Source organism: Orbicella franksi, chromosome 7, assembly GCF_964199315.1.
Source record: "Orbicella franksi chromosome 7, jaOrbFran1.1, whole genome shotgun sequence".
NCBI classification, from domain to species: Eukaryota; Metazoa; Cnidaria; class Anthozoa; order Scleractinia; family Merulinidae; genus Orbicella; species Orbicella franksi.
Genome location: NC_138151.1, coordinates 17,719,898 through 17,738,824, shown reverse-complemented (window position 1 = coordinate 17,738,824; position 18,927 = coordinate 17,719,898). Strand labels below are relative to the sequence as shown.

At 37.9% G+C, this 18,927-nt stretch overlaps 1 protein-coding gene across 6 annotated transcripts in view; it reads left to right on the top strand.

The window, feature by feature from the left end:
• Nucleotides 1-18,927, top strand: part of LOC145492976 (rho guanine nucleotide exchange factor 11-like) — a 69,470-nt gene that overhangs the window by 17,851 nt on the left and 32,692 nt on the right. For 4 of the 6 annotated variants that reach the window (XM_081472355.1, XM_081472358.1, XM_081472354.1 and 1 more), the window contains exons 9-34: nt 48-98; nt 1,111-1,176; nt 2,039-2,302; nt 3,084-3,143; nt 4,929-5,132; nt 5,582-5,872; nt 6,815-6,866; nt 7,035-7,090; nt 7,226-7,324; nt 7,734-7,782; nt 7,927-7,978; nt 8,562-8,659; nt 8,770-8,842; nt 8,983-9,033; nt 9,475-9,532; nt 9,762-9,854; nt 10,382-10,487; nt 11,084-11,157; nt 11,523-11,601; nt 12,460-12,519; nt 12,847-12,890; nt 14,092-14,114; nt 16,033-16,062; nt 16,410-16,434; nt 17,334-17,356; nt 17,818-17,893. In XM_081472355.1, coding sequence (XP_081328481.1) covers nt 48-98; nt 1,111-1,176; nt 2,039-2,302; nt 3,084-3,143; nt 4,929-5,132; nt 5,582-5,872; nt 6,815-6,866; nt 7,035-7,090; nt 7,226-7,324; nt 7,734-7,782; nt 7,927-7,978; nt 8,562-8,659; nt 8,770-8,842; nt 8,983-9,033; nt 9,475-9,532; nt 9,762-9,854; nt 10,382-10,487; nt 11,084-11,157; nt 11,523-11,601; nt 12,460-12,519; nt 12,847-12,890; nt 14,092-14,114; nt 16,033-16,062; nt 16,410-16,434; nt 17,334-17,356; nt 17,818-17,893 — 2,157 coding nt within the window. The remainder of the gene's footprint in view (nt 1-47; nt 99-1,110; nt 1,177-2,038; nt 2,303-3,083; nt 3,144-4,928; nt 5,133-5,581; nt 5,873-6,814; nt 6,867-7,034; nt 7,091-7,225; nt 7,325-7,733; nt 7,783-7,926; nt 7,979-8,561; nt 8,660-8,769; nt 8,843-8,982; nt 9,034-9,474; nt 9,533-9,761; nt 9,855-10,381; nt 10,488-11,083; nt 11,158-11,522; nt 11,602-12,459; nt 12,520-12,846; nt 12,891-14,091; nt 14,115-16,032; nt 16,063-16,409; nt 16,435-17,333; nt 17,357-17,817; nt 17,894-18,927) is intronic. The other 2 variants (XM_081472356.1, XM_081472359.1) reach the window with 2 other exon arrangements.

Sequence of the window (18,927 nt, the reverse complement as noted above, 5' to 3'; positions counted from 1 at the left end):
GCTATGTGTACTTGACTCTTGTGCACTATTTGTTTGTAACATTACAGAAAACAAGGGAGGAGTATACCAAAAAACCATCTGACAAGCTTCAAAAAGAGGTAATATTTCCTTCACCTTTAGTGAACCAGCAGTGAGAATGTTTTCAGTTTTAAATGTCATCTGTGTGTTTCAAAATAAAAATGAGCAATAGAAATTTTACACAACGTTTCGATGTCGTCATGACATCATTATTAAGCGACAAGAAAATAATGGTTTAACAGTGTTATATATGTGGTGAGAGGTGTGATTGTTCATCAACATATTTGTTTAAACAAATAGTTTTGCGTGGAGGGAATCCGATTGCGTGTTCAGGCTAGGTTTCTTCTTTCTAATAAACAGCATGGTATACCCGACATACTCTGCATCGCACAGATCACATTGGTAATTGTACATTACACATTGTTGATTAATTAGAGGTGGTTTTGGTTTGCACGTTTGCGTGAACCAAAACCGTGTCGGGTATACCAGCCGGCATTTGCACCAATGTATTGATGAACACAGGTTCTCTGCAATCGGTAAGCATTTAAAGAACGATCACGGTCTTTACAACATCGACGACCTTGCATATAATTTTTCCGTCCTAAAGAAATGCAACGGAAAACTGGATTGTTTGATTTACGAAATGCTGTTTATTAGAAAGAAGAAACCTAGCCTGAACACACAATCGGATTCCATTGGCGTGAAACTATTTGTTTAAACAAATATGTTAATGAACAATCACACCTCTCACCGCATATATAACACTGTTGAACCGCTATTTTCTTGTCACTTGATAATGATGTCATGACGACATTGAAACGTTGTGTAAAATTTCTATCACTCATTTTTATTTTTAAATGTTTATCGAAATTTAATCTGTGTGTTTTATGGCAAAAATATTAGTTGCCATTGGGAAGCATCTTTATAGAGTAAAGGGTAACACTTGGACCCTTGTTCTTTCTAGCCAATTTTTAATCTCAGTGAGATGTTTTCTACCCATCAAAGGAAAGGAGCTCTCAATAAGCAATCAATGCACTGAAAATATTGCTTTCTTTTGCATACTTAAAAATGATTTTCTTTTTTATCTTTCAGCTTGCTGAATCAATAACCCGAATCAGAGCATTTGAGGCAGAACTCAGTGCCTTAATGCAGTATCAGGTTGGAAGTCATTCTTACTCTGCAGTTACATGTAATTGCAAATCATTAGATACATATGCGGCTCAAAAAAGGAGCGGCCTGGTTGTCCGGGACAGGTAGATTTCCTCTCTGGGCAAGTACAGTAGCTTTTCATTCTCACTTGCCCAATGGGCAAGGGATCAGGCAAGTTGTCTCAACTATATTATTAAAAGAGCAAACTATGACATGCCCAGGGCAAGCAAAATGTGAGAGCTACTGTCTTGTCCCAAGGGCAAGCTGGAATTCAATTTTTTTTTACCCTGTACATATGGTCTAGCTGGCCGATGCTAATTGTGCTTCCAAAGCAGTAAAGCAGATGTTGCAAGAGGATGATGGGTGCCCTAGCTCCCCTGCCAGGGGGGCTAAAACTGCAATGCTGGACTGAGGCATTGTACCCCATTGATCTTCCTGATCTGGCCACCCATATGCTCCACATGTCCCCACTTACCCTGACCCACCACACTGAATCTGTTGTGTTCAGTAAAAAGTTTAAAGAACAAAACCAGTAGGTAGAAAACACTGAATAGGGAGGGATGAAGAGGGAGAAACTCTACAACACGGTAAAACAATGTGTGCTAGATGCCCAAATGTGATGAAGTATGTGCAATGGCACATACATAGAACAACTCATGAAACTGCTAACCCCAGTCTAGCCTGCATACCCTACTACCAGAACTTTTAGAGTGAAAACACTAGGACAATGTTAAGAAATGATGAGACACAAATTCCAGAGAATGCTGATGCCAACCTGCTCTTGTTCCAAGTCATTAATTTAGTTTAATTACATTTAATTGTATTTAAACTGTAGTGAATTTTGGCAGTGATAGATTCCTTATTTATTCAGCAGCCTAGTAACAATGGACCCCACTCAGCACCCCCAACATGGCAGCCAGCAAGCAGATTTCCATCCAGGACCTATTCAGTTCCAGCTGATGAAAACACCAGTCCTCCACCAGAACATGACCCTAATGCACTGTACGACAATTATCCCCAAGCCATGATTGGTGATGCACTCAATAACAGATCTACCGAGACTGACAGGGAGGTCTCTTCCTCTCCACCACTGCCCCCTGAGAGAAAGTTCCTTCCGAAAGGGGACCAACTTATGGTATGTTTTGCCTTTGTTCACTGTTGTAGTGATAGACCATTTCATCAAGTGTAGTAGTCACAAATCTTCCAATTTCATTCCTCCATGCATTTCTAGACATAAGTGTTTTGTCATATCAGTGGACAATGCATTTCTGTGGTTTATAGACACATTGAACCACTTGGGAAGTTATAAATGGCCCATATTCAACACATGGCATACAAACTGTTGTGAGATGTTATTCTGTCAATATCTTGCTATAGTTTATTGAGCTTTTGAATGATGGAGTAATGTATTCTGCTGGCTATTAGTTTTGCTGTAAACCCTTAACATTATAATGCAGTTAAATGCAAGTTAACAGAGTTAACAACAAGGAGCAGAAGTCTTGCCTTTACGGTCAGTGGTGTTTAGATCTGAGCATGCGCCAGGATTCCACGTGTTCTTGGGCCACAAGGCATTGAAGTAGTTTTGCTTTGAGTCAGTGTTTTCCATGAACTTCAGAGTGTCAAGCATTTTAAAATTGAGCATAAGTGGTGTGAAATTCTCAAGAAATCTTTTATGTGGTTCCTTTTGGTGTCACCTGCTAGTCATCATCTGTCCTCATTGGACCTTAACAAGTGCTAATCAGTTATCTGATATAACCATTATCGACTGGACATCTGCCAGTACATTCAATGCTAACTGACTCAATATCTGAGCATGTTCTATACAGCTGTTAATAGTAGATTATTGCACAAGGTGATTTCTGATATAAACGTTTTCCAACAAGACTTGCTAATGATACTTATGCATTAATCTGTAGCCACTTAGTGGTGTAGGTTCTGTTACTTATCCTGGGAAAAAAAGGATTAAGAAGTTATCTGTAAGTATGCGATAATCCTCTAATGTTACTAACCTTTTTTAACATTAACAGTGCAGTAATTAATTTCTAACATTTTCTTTTACCCTTTAATGGCAAATTCAATAGCAAGCAGGCAGGTTTTGGAGCCATAGATTTTCTATGACCCAAAACCCAAAAAACCCGGCATGTACCAATTTCTTTTTTCCTATGTTAGCTTGCATAATCATTTCGTTGACTGCATGCACTATACTTGTCTGTTGATGTCTACAGACTGTACATAGCAGATATATAGAGTGACAGTTCACAGAAAGGAGAGGATTCCTTTCACTTGGAAAGAAGGGAAAATGAAGAGCTGATGTTAATAGACATCTTCAAGGAAACTAATAATGTACAGTGTACAATGTACAATGTTACCAGTTATATAGACTTAAAAATGCAAAACTGTTACCAGCTACAAAGACTGTCCAAAATCATGTGTGTAAAAAGCTATAATTATCTGGTCCATACCTAAATTTTTATGTGTCAAAACCCATTTTTTTTTTTCAATTTTATGGCGTTAAGTCTTGAGCATGCTTGATGCTATTATTTATGTAGAAGAAAGTTATTTAGAAGAAAGTACCCCTATTAAGCGGTCACCTTTTAAACGGCCACCCCTATTAGGCGGCCAGTAATCAAAGTCCCGATGAGGGCTTTTCTATTGGTTTTACCTCTATTAAATGGCCAACCCCTTTTAGGCAGCCACTATCCATTTCCCTGAGGGTGGCTGTTTAATAGGGGTTGAACTGTAGTTTCAATAATTTATGTGCATGTTGAGGCACCATGCATCTCTCAGAAGGCTTAACAGGATTTGCTTAGAAAACAATAGTCAGAACAAATGACAATGAACCTAGCCCTTAAGGGCCCATTAACTGATCTTTTCGCGCCGTTGCTAGGGAAAATTTATTCTCATATAACCTCATCATTTTTAGTTACATCAGAGTTATTTCACGTGTTTAAACTTTTTCATGATCAGCAACACTGGTGGTGACGTCATCAGGCCACGCCCATGGTCATGTGACTAATACTGAAAAACGCAAAGGCTCCCAGGCAAATTACTTTATCGGAATTTTTTTCATTGATTTAATATTTTAATTTAAATCCTCATGACACTATGCATAGATTTTGTTTCATTTCTAAAAGGTCAGATTTTGAGAGAATTTCAAAGTATTAAAAAGTTCATAATTTTCTGAAAAAAGCATGATTTTGAAAAAGGAATGCATAGCTATGTTTCCAACGTTGGCTTTAATTGAAATCCGTCAAAAAAGGCTGGATTTTAGGAAAAACTGTGTTCCCTTTAGCATTTAAAGAAACCGGAAGTGCGCCTGATATATATTGGAAGTTACCCTATCAGTGCATGCGCAGTTTACACTAGCAGTGTTCTTTGCTAAGATCAAACAAAGCCACATGGAGTTAGTTTTTCTCTTTCTATTGCTCTTGTTTTTCTGTCTTTCTCTTATTTTGTCTTTGCTTGTACTTTTTTAACTTTGCATTTTGTGAAACACAAAGAAAAACATCTAGAATGTGAGTGAATTTGGAAGTTATTGAGTTATTTTTATTTTCTGTGCTCAGGCTGACGTAAGTAACCGGAAGTGAAATTTCACCTCCTTAGCAACGTGCGAGTACGCGCATAAATCGGTTAATGGGCCCTTTAAGCACAAAGGTGCGTAAGACAGGGAGAAATTACAACTTCTGCAGAGGTGCTTGGCTTCTGAGTGAATCATCAGTATTTGCTAACATGCTAACAGACTTGTTGTGAATATTACACAGCTGCCTGATGGTCCACTACATGGTAGACAGCGCTCCAGCCCAGATGCTTTCTTCCGTCCTGCTGTAAATGGCAACTCCTCTGATAAAGTTCTGTCTGTTGGAGATAATGGTAGTGGCAAGAAAAAGAGCTTTGATGATACATCTGGAATGGCATGGGTGTATGGCTTTATGGGATCACCTGCTAAAACTCGCAAAAATCTGGTGGTAAGGTGATCTTTTCTTTGTAGTTGATGACATGCAAGGACAGGGCTTGAACAATAGTAATTGTCGTCAGTGATATCAGATGAGCTCTCAGATACTGTGATATCTAGTCTTGCACAAGACATGACGATGCTGTACAAAGATTCACTGAACAAACAGGGGCCAGTGATCTGCAAAGATCAACTTGAAGAACAAAGCAAACGCAATAAACATCACACGATGAGCAAGTGACCACTGTGATGGCCCTACAGGTCACATACACGTATGGATGGAACTTCTGGCTGTATTGATTTCCTTGTCTAATTGACCTTGTTTTCATTTGTTGATAGAAACAAAGAACCCAAGTGGTTTGTTTGTTTGTTATTTTTTTCACATAACGCAGCGAGTAAAATTAGCATGATAACCTGTTCTTTCATTTGTGGCATCATTCTCTGGCTCTTTTTTCTGTTTAGACCTCATCCCTTCCAAGGGCTTGGAATCCAACTAGTCAAGGAAACAAAGCCATACAACTTGATGATGCAAAAAGCAGCAGCAGCAGTGGCTCTCCACCAGCCACACCAACGCTATCAGAACCCATGGAGAAGAGAAGTCGGAGTGACACTGCGGATATCTATGCTGATGGTGATGATGAATCACAGGCTGACTCCACAGATAATACCAAGCAGAGTGTCATGCAACACAATCAGTCACATGCATCAATCATATCTATGGAAGATGAAGAGTTTGCTTCAGATGACGAGAAGGTGAAGTGAATATACATGTGGGATTTTTTGTGTATAATTGTTAATTAATTTGTGGTTGTGCCAAAAGGGAAGGGTGCATGCAAGTGTGGGTTACATGGCAAAATGATGTACATGTTCTTCTGCTGTATCTTACTACCAGGGTGTACACTGCTTTATTAGCATTGCAAAAAAATCTTGAATGCTAAGTTTTCTTTGGGCTAAGTGTGCATTTTTATAGCGTAAAGCTTTGAGGGATAACCATCCCATTTTTGGGGAGTATTGCCACTCTTAGTAATTACATACTATAGAAACAAGATTCATGCAGAGGCACTGGTAGGCACTGATGGACACATGCCAAATTTATCAGATCCCACTTCAATTTCTGTAGCATGAAGCAGGCAGGATATATGGGTTATAGGCAGGACCAAGCGTGAGGTCAGGATGGCTGGATATTGGCCAAGTTCACTGTCTCGGTCCATAAACACACAAAAGAGAATGAGGCCAATATCCAGTCATCTTGTCTGAACAAGCTTGGTCAATAAAGGATTTATTATATGGAAAATGAACACTATTTTCTTGTGGGACACAGCGGGTAATCCTGAGTGGGCAAGATAGTGCCATCTTGCCTGCTCGGGTAGCCAATCATGACACAGGATCTGTTTCATCTTGCTTGCTCACAGAGGTAGCTAAATAAGAACTGTTGTTATTCCCAGTGGATGAGGTGCCTCTGGTTCACTGCGGTGTGACACCAGTATCTTGCGAGATGTCATTGTCAAGTGCCTTGTCTCAGAATACTACACAAAGACTTGTCACAAATAATTTGAATGTCACTAGGTCAGTGGGCCAAAAAATGGGCCCCAACATGACCCTACTTGTAGCCATCAAGGGGCAAGAATTATTTTATACTGTAGGCCACAAAAGTCTTGATTTTAAATCTTGGCTCATCTTTTTTTTAATCAACAGATTGATGACCATGGTCCATTTAATGATTTAGAAATTCTTAAGAATAAGCCAGGTAAAAGACATCAACTAATATTGAGATAAACATTTTCTTTTGTTTCGTTCTTAGCATTTTTACTAGTTTTCAAAATGTGTTTAGCAAAAGTTTAGAAAGTTTTATATCTGGGAAAGCTGTGTTGTGCAGCTGATATAATTTTATATTGCTTTTTTGTTTCAATTCTAGCTCATCTGGCAGTGTTCCTCCATTACCTTATATCAAACAGTGATCCAAGTAGTTTGGTAGGTGATCTGTAATAAATTATTATTGTTGTTTTTGTTTAGTTTCATAGGAATGTTTAAGTTTTGACTATGGCTTATGTTTGCAATAAGCCTCAAGAAAAACATTATTTTAACTGCATCACATCATTTCTGCAGTTCTTTTGGATGGTAACAGATACCTACAGAGAAGGAACAATAAAAGAAATGAAGAAGTGGTCGTATGAGATCTACTCTACATTTCTGGCTGAGCGGGCGGTATGTATTACATTGTGATTGCCATTGCTGTTTGTAATGGAAAAGTATTAAAGGTGGGCAGATGTTGAGATAAGCCTGTTGGTACGTTATCCCAAATCACCCTGCTTTTTCTGTATATGACAGCTCAGTAATGTGACCAGTATGTAACAAGCACTGGACTTGAAAAAAAAAAATTGAATTCCAGCTTGCCCTTGGGACAAGTACATGTAGCTCTCAAATTTTGCTTGTCCTGGGCAAGTCTTAGTTTGCTGGGTTAATGATATATTTGACAGACCTGATCCCTTGCCCATTGGATAAGTGAGAATGAAAAGTTACTTACCCACAGGGAAAATCTACTTGTCCTGGATGACTGGACGGCACTTTTTTGAGCCCTGAAGTAATACAATTTATTTGCTGTGTTTCATGTTAGCCTCTGAAAGTTATCAATATGGATAAAGAAACAATTGTAGAGCCCATTGGTAAGTATTGTAAATGTCTTTGATGGAGTACCTGTAAAGTTCATTCTTGGGACTTGCATGTCATTTTCAGAATCCATTTCTTTTGTAATTTGTTTCCATTATTTTAAAGTTAAGTTAGTATGTAATTTGATTTCTTTCTTGCAGAGAGTTGCTTAGGGTCTGAAGATAATCTAAAAATCTTGTTTCAACAAGCAAGGTACAATCATTGTTTTCAAAGATGAGAATTTCTTTGATTTTTGTTTTGTAGCTGAGATATACAGTACCATCAAACTTTCAATGACAGCCATGTCTCTATAATCACCACCTTAGTAAAGCAGCCTGGTTTGGTCATCCCTTGAAACATTTGCCATTGCATACACTTTTCTAAGTTCTGCAACAGCAGTAAAGTCTACCCCAGGTAGTCGGTTGAGAGGTGTGACTGTATTGGATGACTGTATTGTTTGTAAAGTACACCTATGCATATACATTTGATAGACTACCGTCTCATCCAGGGGGAAGTAGAAATATTCCTAATTGCTTCATGCTACAGAAACTGGGATAAATCCAGCCTGATGGGCCTCTTGGCTCATTTTCAAACTTTACCTTTACCTATACATATACATACATGCATATGTTTGTAGTGTGGGGTTGGCAGGGAGGGTGGTGGGGCAAAAAGGCATGTATGACTCTACAGTGTAATTTTAGCATGAGTATCAGGCATTTTGAAGGTAAGGTTAGTGTTATTTGATTGCACATTGATTAGTTTCTCCACTAAACTGTTTGTCTTCATTATTTAATAGGGATCTTGCAGGAGAAGAAATTAAAGAACTGTTAGCAGACTTCAGGAATAAACGGGCCCTTGGTCTTGGGAGTTTATTTGGCGATCACCAGCTAGAAGGTGCCAAGTGCAATTATATTCTTTGCTTCCATTTATTTACAGAATGATATAAATGTTGCATGTAAAGGTGGCCCATTGAACATTAATGATTTCATTATTTGGACTTTCAGATGACAACATGGATAAAGGAAAGGAACTTCAAGTAGTGGAACAAACTTTGATGCCACACTTAGAGGGAGTCTTGTAAGTTCAGTTTTATTGTTTTTAGGTTTTTACAGATTGACACCAACATATCCTTTTAATGGGGAAGGAATATAAGGTCATGAAATTTTGTATTATCCAGAATCTCCTATAACAACCTGTTATTTTTATTTATTTTCTAGGGCTGAATTGGATGCGAATACTGCTGTAGATGCTTCTCAGATTGACAGAAAGTAAGTAATAAACTTTCAAGTTGATGCCCATGGCAGACTATTGGATGGGATGGTGCCTATAGGTCACTTGGGAGTGGTTAAATTCAGGGAAAGTTAGTGTGTGAATGATTTTTTTGTCAATTTGATACTGAAAAAAGAGGCTACTTGGCTCGGCGACTTGGTGAGTTTCATTTATCGCCCAAAGATGAAAGCGAGTAAGGGCATCGCTGAAACAAAGACATCCAAAACTGACATGAAGCCTTGTAACCGAAAAGACTATTCATCCTGGGCTATATGTCACAGGACTTTCCTTTCTTTGCCTGCAAGTAACGTGTGGAAATTTAATGTGCGAATTTCCAGTGTAGGAGATACCTGGCTTACTTGGAAGCCCGTGTACTGACTGTTATTATTCCTAAGAAAGTCACTGAACTACATGTATAATGTTTTTTTTTTTTAAACCAGCTCTGCTATGGCATCTGCCCTTACTACTTTTTTGAAACAAGTTGGAATTACTGTTAAGGTAAGTTGAAAGTTGAACATACAATTGATTTTTCATAGGTAGCTTTCAGATTTGAACTCTGTTCTTAATTTGAATATTGTAGACATGCGTCTGTCAGTTATTCATGCACCACTAACACATTCAGCGGTTGTCTGTAGACTGCAAAGTTTACTGCACTGGGCTGAATTCAATCTTCCAAGTATTGACATCTTTTGGGGGAGTTAATTTTGAGTGGTTTTATTTCTTTTAGCAACAAGGGACCAATGCAAATATCCTGGAGAGATACTCGAGCTTCACACGAAAAGAGAATAAGCCACTGTTTAAAATTAAAGCAAGCAAAAAGGTAGAAACTCCCCTATACATTTTGCTAAAAAAAAATAATGTATTTTTTTAAGTTGTGTTTGAGAATTATCATCTTATCACATGTAGCTAGAGCTTGCCGAGTTTATATTAAGAGCAACATCCTTGCTGTGCACGTGTACAGTAAATCACACTTATTGAATATATGGATTGCAGATTAAGGGCAAAGTCTGACATCTCTCACCTTTTCATTCATTCAGACATTAACTTTTGCGCTCTTTCTGTAGACACTGTAAGTTTATTTGCATTATTAAGAAACTTCAGAAATGTCATTAATGATAGCAAAAAATGAAATTGGTGAGGTCAAGAGGTTTGGTGAAAGTGAGTAGAACCAAATTACTGTTGCTTGTCATTGTGAGGGCAAAACTAAACAACAGCACTGCTGCATTTTCTCAAAACATCTTAAAAGCTGTTATAATTTTGATAAAAAGTTGTGAAAGAAGGCTCATTTTGCCTCTGACAAATGGTCAATGTTTACTTGTTTTTTTGTTTTGTTTTTTTTTTTTGCAGAGTAAGGGACACCATTTTGTTAGTACACATTACACAAGTATGACGTTCTGCAATCACTGTAGTGGTCTACTGTGGGGTATTGGAGATCAAGGCTATCAATGTTCAAGTACGTCTACTAAACCTTTTTTAATGTTCAAACATGCATAGTCAGAGAACTTTCCTAGACTTTATATGTACTGGTTAACAGGAGGAAATGGCTACATTTGCTGGAGAGCAGCATGTTGTCCAGAGTGGGTAAATGGGAGTCAGGAAAACCACAGGCAACCAGGTAAAGCTGGTGATACTGTGGCACTGTACTCTTAACACAGTAAACACTCATGAATTGCTGAACAGCCCATGACAATGAGAGGCAGGGAGTAAAAACATCCACTGCACTACATGTAGCTAGTATCAATATCCCATCGATAGAGGTTTAGCATGGCAGCCATGTTGTATGGCAGGAACAATGAAAATGTTTTGCATGGGAAAGAAAATGTTTTTCCCATAGCAAAAAGGAATCTATTGTTCCTGCCATGCAACATGGCTGCCATGCATAACCTCTATTTATTGAACTTGTACTTGTTCTGATAAACCAATAGGCTCAGAAAATGTTTATCTTTGAATTCAGGAGGGAGTTGACAAAGGTTATAATTGGCCTGCAAAGCGTGGGTCCAAACCTTCAATAGCATTTTCATTGTCTCTGTCTTTTTTTGTGTGTTTTAGCGTGTGAATACAATGTACACAAAGGGGCTTGCTTTGAGGCAATTGAAGAATGTCCGGGAACAAAGAAGAAAAGAGTGAGTGTAATAGATGAAGACTTGTTTCTTGATTCCATTTCATGAAATACACACAACGTTGTACTTGCTTATTACATACTTGCTGAATGATAGGACTCCAAAACCATCTCAGAAAATGTTTAAGGAAATGTACAATTACTAACACACGCTAAAATTATGGACTAGATTGTCCGATAATGCCAATACAAGAATGATAGGTACAGTAAAATCCTCAATTTTTTAAACTTCCTGATAACTTAAACAAAAAGTCCTTCCCCACCCCCCTCAGTTGAATGCTGTAATTTTACCCACAAAACTCAAACTACCCAATTTTTGGGATTCCACTGTTTCTGTGAACTCTGACCTTGTGTGTTTGTTTGTTTTAGAAAACAAATAATCAAGCTGGCAGATCACCGTCATTTGCAAATTATAGTAGAAAAGTTAGTCAGCCTGCTTCATCTCAATGTGAGTAGCATATAACACAGTCCATTGTCATAAGAAATGAATGTCATATTTTATTGTCTTGTGTGTTTTGGAAAAGCAAAAGAAGTAGATGTAGTTCTGTTGTGAGAAGTGATTATAAGGTCATTACTTAATGTCAACGTGGGAGGTTGGATTGACAGTGGATATTTTTACATGTGGCTAAATATCATTTAGACAAGGTTAAACTCATCACAAATAGATAACCTTGCCTAAATGATACTTAGCCACATTTAAACTTGAGCTAACGCAGCCAGCTAGCATGCCCATCCAGCTAATATCATTTAGGCAAGTTAAATATGAGCTTATGCAGCCAGCAGTTTCTGCGTTTGGGAGTACGTGACCTGTGGGGCGGCCTTCAGGGGTTTTGCAGGGGTTTATGGTTAATTGCATAATTGTTGTAGTGTATTCTGCTGATTGTTGCGGATCAGTTGCACTGCTTTGCTCGCGAATCATTGCGGATTCTTGCACCCTCTCCTCCCTCCCGTTTTGTTCTTTGTCAGGGTAAGTATTCTCCAAGTAAGTAGATTCCACTGAATTTCTTTCAGTGTGACGGTGCTGGTTAGCGGACGCTCATTGGGTGGTTCCTGCTTTCCAGGGTTGCCATGGATACCTCCTAGCGGCTTATGGCTTTGGCACCCCGCTAACCTTTAAGGCACCAGTTCCCAAGCTCATCTATTTGTGATGAGTTTAAATTGACTCTTACGTGAAAATTGGACTGAGAAACACTGGGTATAGCTATGAACATGAAAGTCACAAGTTAAAAATTGTGGTTGTGATGTCTTGTGAGGCATACATGTGTAACCTGGATTCTTTTCTGCTCTTTATTTGGCGTCTTCTTAGATGGGACAAAAAACTATGAAAATGATGATGAAAATGAGTCAGACAATGGCAGTACAACAGGTATTGATTAGCTATTCTTAGATGTTTATGGAAAATTAGAACTGATTTCTATGTTCAAGAGGGAGACTTTACATAAGCATAGTACTGTTATACATATGAGGCCATGGAATATTCAGTGGCATTCTAAGAAGCTACTTGTTAGTTAAGGTAAATTTTAATTTAATGCCTGGGCTATCGAAGGTTGTTTACATCGACTAGTCAAGTTGGGGAAGAGAAATAATCATTGACCTGGATGGACAGTGGGAACTTCTGTTCAGTTTTTGGCATTGTAGAGATCTTTGTGATGGCCAGTCCAGACTAATCTCTCATAATAATTATTTCTTTTAGTTCACTATAACAAGAAAAAGAGTGGTTCTTTTGATGAAGATTTGGTAAGTCAGGGCCATAGCTAGTTACAGGCGAACCGAGGCACTTGTTTGCTGTAAATTTTGAAATTATTTTTTATTTCGAGATCCTATATGCATTGAAAAAGTAAGTAGATTTGAAATTTCTTCTTTGAAATTTCTTCTTCTTCTTCAAATGCCTCAGTAGGAGTTTCCATCAGGTACAACCCTGTAACTTACTTGTTAACAAGATAGTATAATATATGTATGAAAGCATTTCTTTTAATTCTCAAAAGAAGCAATGGTTATTGTTATCTGGCGTTTGTCAATTGCTCTTCAAAAAGCATACTGCAGTGCAGATAGTATTGTTTGTATATTGCAACTTAGGAACTGAGGAAATGAGAAATCTTAACTTCAGTGTTTCATCCTCTTTCAAGAAACATGCTAGAGAGTTGGAGTATATTTTAATTTATAGCGGAGCTCCGGCGGCCCAAAGGGCTGCCAAGTGGAGCCCCATACTCATAGAGGAAAGAAAAGGAAACCCATGAGTTGATTTTCTCATGGTTATAATGGCTAGCAGTATTGCTCGTGGGCGCGTACACACGACGACGACGACGACGACAGAGTTGCCCAACATGGTGGCCATACTTCAAATAATAGGTTGACAGAGACATGTAGCCTTGGTTTACTGTGTACTTCCTTGATACTGGACATTCGTGTTATGATCAATTGACACCTGTCAAAACAAGGTATCCACTGACCAGTATCACATGACCATATCGCAGGTTCAAGTTTACAGCTCCTCAAGTTCACGTGTTTTTTTGAAGTTGACCGCTGACCGAGTGCTGGTTATCGATTGGATCGCGAGCTCATATTAGGTTAACTTGTTGCAAACAGGGCAGGATTGTTCGTAAGCCGCTTAATGCTAACCCAGGATTAAAAGTTAACCGAATTATAACTTTTTCTTCTATACAAATGTTTTTTGCTGATTTGTTTTTTGTATGTGGTGATTATTAAAAATCAAAACAGAAGGCCAAACAATATAGAGAAAAGCTCACCACAAAGTTACAAAACTCAAATCAAAATTCTACCTTTTTCTGGGTTAGCTTAATTGGACTTTGAACAATGAGGCCCAGGAACTGCGCTTTTAGGCTGGCCTGAATCTATATATTAGAATTGCAATGGACGTTTTTCTCCAAGTCTAATTACCATTTAAAACGTGCTATACTGATTGAATTTTGTTTTACAGATTTCAGGTGGAAGAGACAACAGGTAATAGAAATGAGCTATTTGTTATCAACTATAAACAGCAAGTAACAGTAAACATAGGCACGCAAGGCGTGCAAGAGTTATTTTTTTTTGTGTGAAGTGTCGGAGCATTCATGAAGCATTCATGGTACAGTAATGATTTGGTTAATTTGACATTTTTTCTTTGGTTGCGATGTTACATTGGTCATGGTAAGATAGCTAAAATGTTTGACTGAACAAACTACAGTAGTCTGACATGTCTCCAGATTAATGTAGATACCATCTTATTTTCTAACAGGCAATTTGATTCATTCTTTGATACAACCCGGTGTGACACGCGCACATGCATAACTCCCTCACTCACTGATCACAGAACCCTTCCAACCCCCAAGAGGAATTTTTGCTCAAAAATACTCAAGTTAATTTAGGGGTTTTTGCGCATTTTATACGAGACGTAAGTTTACCTTTTCACACAACACAACACAACACAACTTCACTGAAAATAGAAAGAAAGCGAAAAAAACCTCTGTCACGTTGAAAGTCTGAGTTAATTAAATTGCACTTTAACTTGGTGCCACGCAGTCTTCAAAGAACATTTGAACAGTTCTCATACTTTTTACCTTAAAAAATATCAGACTGAAATGAATGTCATCAAACAAAACTATTAAACTGCTACTGCAGAGACATAAAAACCATCCAGAAATGAAAGCTTTTTTGTTTAATATCCTGGACACAATAGCCGATAACTTGTCAGCTCTAATTGAATTTACTCCCATATAAAAAATAAAAGTGTTAAGTTACCATTTGTTACTAAAGATAGCAAACATCTCGTGGGAAAGAGTGGTGACGATTTGTCTGCTCTAATTGAATTTACTTCCTTGTGAAAAACAAGAGTGTCACATTACACTTTGTAACTAAAAAACAAAAATATATTGTTATATTTGCATACAACAAGAACAAAACAATCGTTACCCACACTTACTATTGTAAACATTAGAACTGTTTCAAATCTAAAGTCTCGTCCCCTCTAAAACATGTCCTAAGAACTAGAAGCAACGATTCGTGACCTCTAATTGAATTTACTCCTTGTGAAAAACAAAAGTATCAAGTTACCTTAACTGAAAATAAAAATATCTTGTTGCATTTGCATACTATGAACTCACGAACTGTTTCAAACCTCAAGGCTTATCTCGTTCATTTAACTAAAATCCTCAGCCTAACCCACAGAAAATGTCGAAGTAAACCCAATATATGAATACTTCCTCCTCTTTTATAGAAGAATGAATACAGCCGTTCTGAACTTTATCGGGATCAGATCTTCTCACATACCATTTACCTTTACAACAAGAAATTTGATTGGCTGTTTATAGTAGATCCAATCTGATTGGTGTGACATACATACATCTCTCACTCACTCACTCGCTCACCCATTGACCCGTAACATACTCGACGCGCCGACTGAGAGGTATTTTTTTGTAAAAAAAAAAATAACTCAAAAACCCTAATAAATGATTGTGTCCAGCTGTTACCAGCAAGACTTATTAATCAGGAAGACACACCAGATTGGAATGGAATTTTGATTGTTGGTTTGAAGGTTTTGGAGGAGAAAGTGAAAGGAAAACTGGACAACTGCGAGAAAAATTATAGGAAAATATATGAAAGCTAACAGCAAACTCAGTCTGAATATAATTATGCTTTGTATGTTTATGTATTATTTATTTATTTACGTTTTTATTTTTATTTATTTGTTAAGTCCAGGATTTGAATCTTGACAGCATTGCTGGCAGGCAGTCACTCTCACCATAGTGCCACCCCTCTGTGCTGCCAGTCTAGCTAGATTGCCATAATTAGTGTGCATAGGTCATTGTTGTTTAAGTCTATGCCCATTCTGTTAGGTTCTGTTAATGACAGAAGTATTTTGTTTCGCCTTTGTTTGATTCAGAATACCTGGGGATGACAGGGCACCTGACAGGTAACAAGCCACTTTAATCAGTTTCTGATTGTCTCACTGTCGCTATGTTGCTGAGTAAAGTGACTTGTAGTTAAATGACAAAGCTCAACAGCGGTTTTTGTATCTCTGATAGCTAATTTTGCTTTATTTTGAATTGTTCATGCAAGTAAGAACTCTACACTGATTAGACACCACAATGATTTCTGCAAATATTTCACACTGTGGATTTTTTTCTTATTTAATCATTGTTTTTGGGGTGGGGGGAGGGGGCTCAGGGTTGAATCAGAGATTCATTTAGAGTAATGTTTGTTTATACATCTCATGATGATTGATCAGTCAACAATTTGATTGTTTTCTTTGACTTTCAGGGAAGGATTTTTAAGCTCTGGTGATGTAAGTTTTACTAGATCTATGACATTGTAACATTGACCTTGGCCTCAAGTATAATGTTTGTGTGTGTGTTTGTGGCATCTTTTGGAATCAGACATGATTATGCCTACATATAACTTATGATTAGTCTGTTTGGGGGAGTTGAGAATATTGTCAAGTGGTTAAAATTCCACTGTTCAGTAGAATGAAATAATTTTTACAGTGCAACTATGCCAACCATGATTCATGGTTCATGGTTTTATGCCATGGTCTATGCCAACCATGGTTCATGGCTCATACAAGCCTTGAAAAGTTCTTGAAAAATGAAGCGTTTAGGTTTTCCCATGAAAAGTATATCAGCATTTATTAGTAGTCCTTGAATTTTGTTGACAAGCCATGGATTTTTGAGACTACAGTGTATTCAATTACAATATTGACAAGTTTCCATGGGTATACACATACAAAATGCAGGTCAAGGGAAAAAATCATTTGAAGTATTAAAAGTTGATTCTGATGGTACAGGAGTTAAGTTATTTTGTCAAGCACCTAGCAGTCTAAGTAATCTTGTCTTCAGTGTGATCTGGGGTATTCCGTCTTTTGCTTCACTCCTCTTGAACAAGTTTAACATGTAATCATGAGGAAAACTAGCCCTTGAATAATGCTGCATTGCCATTTAAAAGTCATTAAATAGTCCGTTGAAAGAAGGTGTGATGTCTGTGTCAACCATGGTTCTTTAAAAATGTTGGCTTTAGAAACTCCGCTCCTGTTTGTAGTTTCCATTATCTTCCTTGAGGTGGATATGGATGCATACACTTCCTTAAACTGTAAGTTGTCTGTACTCCATTTTCCACGATTATCTGTGGAAATTAAATTTTACTATTCAAGGTTATTAATAACATGTTTCATTTTCCCCTGGCTTTCAGGATGGAATGTCAAAAACGAAAAGGTAAACCAACACCTGCTGTGTCATGCATAGTTTTAGTCCTCAAAATTTCACCTTCAGGAAACAACAAGTCTTCCGAGATAGACAAATGACACAAAACGAAAACCAAGTTTTTATCATTGAGCAGCAAAATAACACAGAAAGTAACTTTGGCTCTGTGTCCATTCTTGCCTTTAATGTACCAGAATTTTGTACATGAAAGTCAAGTGTGAGTATTTGTAACATGGGATTTAAAGCACTCTGCATATCTTAAGAACTAAATGTAGTATTTCATGATGTATGGCTTGACATCTGGGGAGCTGAAGAAAATGGTGGTCAGCAATTTTTTGAATGGACAACTTGTCAAAGAAGAGCTTATGAAAAGGTCTCTGGGGACCTTTTATAAATAGTGGCATGTACAAGGTTGATGATGTAATGTAATTGCTAATAGCATTGCTTGCTCTGAATTTTATCATTGTCAACAGCGCTAGTGAACTGTCTCTTGATAAATCACACTTACCAAAACATGTTGTTGGGAGATCGGAGAGTATGAAGACACCCGTAAGTATTTAACAAGGTTTTTCTCTTAGGTTTAGAGTGGTTTTCATTTGAGTGTTAAAAAGTAATTGGTTTTGCATCAACTATGCTGCATGATTGGCTTCAAGTTTTGATTGGTTCACTGTATTGTCTGTGTCCTTTATGCTTGGCCGGAGTGATTAGTTTGGTTTTGGTTTTATGACACTCAATTGAAAACTGCTCTAACCTGTTTTATGACTAATTAACAATTAGACCCGTAGCCCTTGTGGGCTACGGGTCAATAGCCCATGAGGCAAAGCTGAATGGGCTATTGACCCGTGGCCCTTGAGGGCGAAGGGTCTAATTGTTTTAGTATCACTTAACTAGTCGGACAGAAAAGGTAATAATAAAGTTAGCAAATGCAAGTTGAAGAAATATTTATTTGGGAATAAAACAAAAGAAAGCGTCACGCTCAACGGCGCCAATTTCGCTACTCGATGACTATTACTAATAGTCCCCTAGTAGCGTAGCCAATCAAAATGCAGGATTTGCATTAGTCCACTAGTTGGGTGATACTAATATATGTTAGCTTTGAGTAATGTGTCTGTGCATGCATGTTATGTGCAATGTAAAAATATCTTTTTAAGGAAAATTCAAGGGGGCTAAAATGAATTTACCTCTGCCATAAACAGTGGGAGCCGGCGTGGCGGGGGGGTGGGGACTGGAGATGTGGTCACAGTGTAACCATTAAAATGCACCCCCTAGCTTCCCACCACTTCTAGTCTATCCCCCCAAACATAACAAAAAGAGATGTTTTGAGCAAGGTAAAACTCAGTGTTGTACAAACTATGCAGTAACCGTGCATCAGATGCTTTACATCTGCACACATGCCATTGACCACTTTTTTTTAAACTTTACAAATTAAGAGGTAAATTTTATTACCGGACTATTATATGGTGTCATATATGACGCAGTCTGACTTCTTGCAAAAGCCACCTACGTGTATCTACCATTTCAGTTTGTTGTGCCCCTGAGATGACCTTTAAGAGGAGGTTTGACCATAATTGCTTCTGACATGC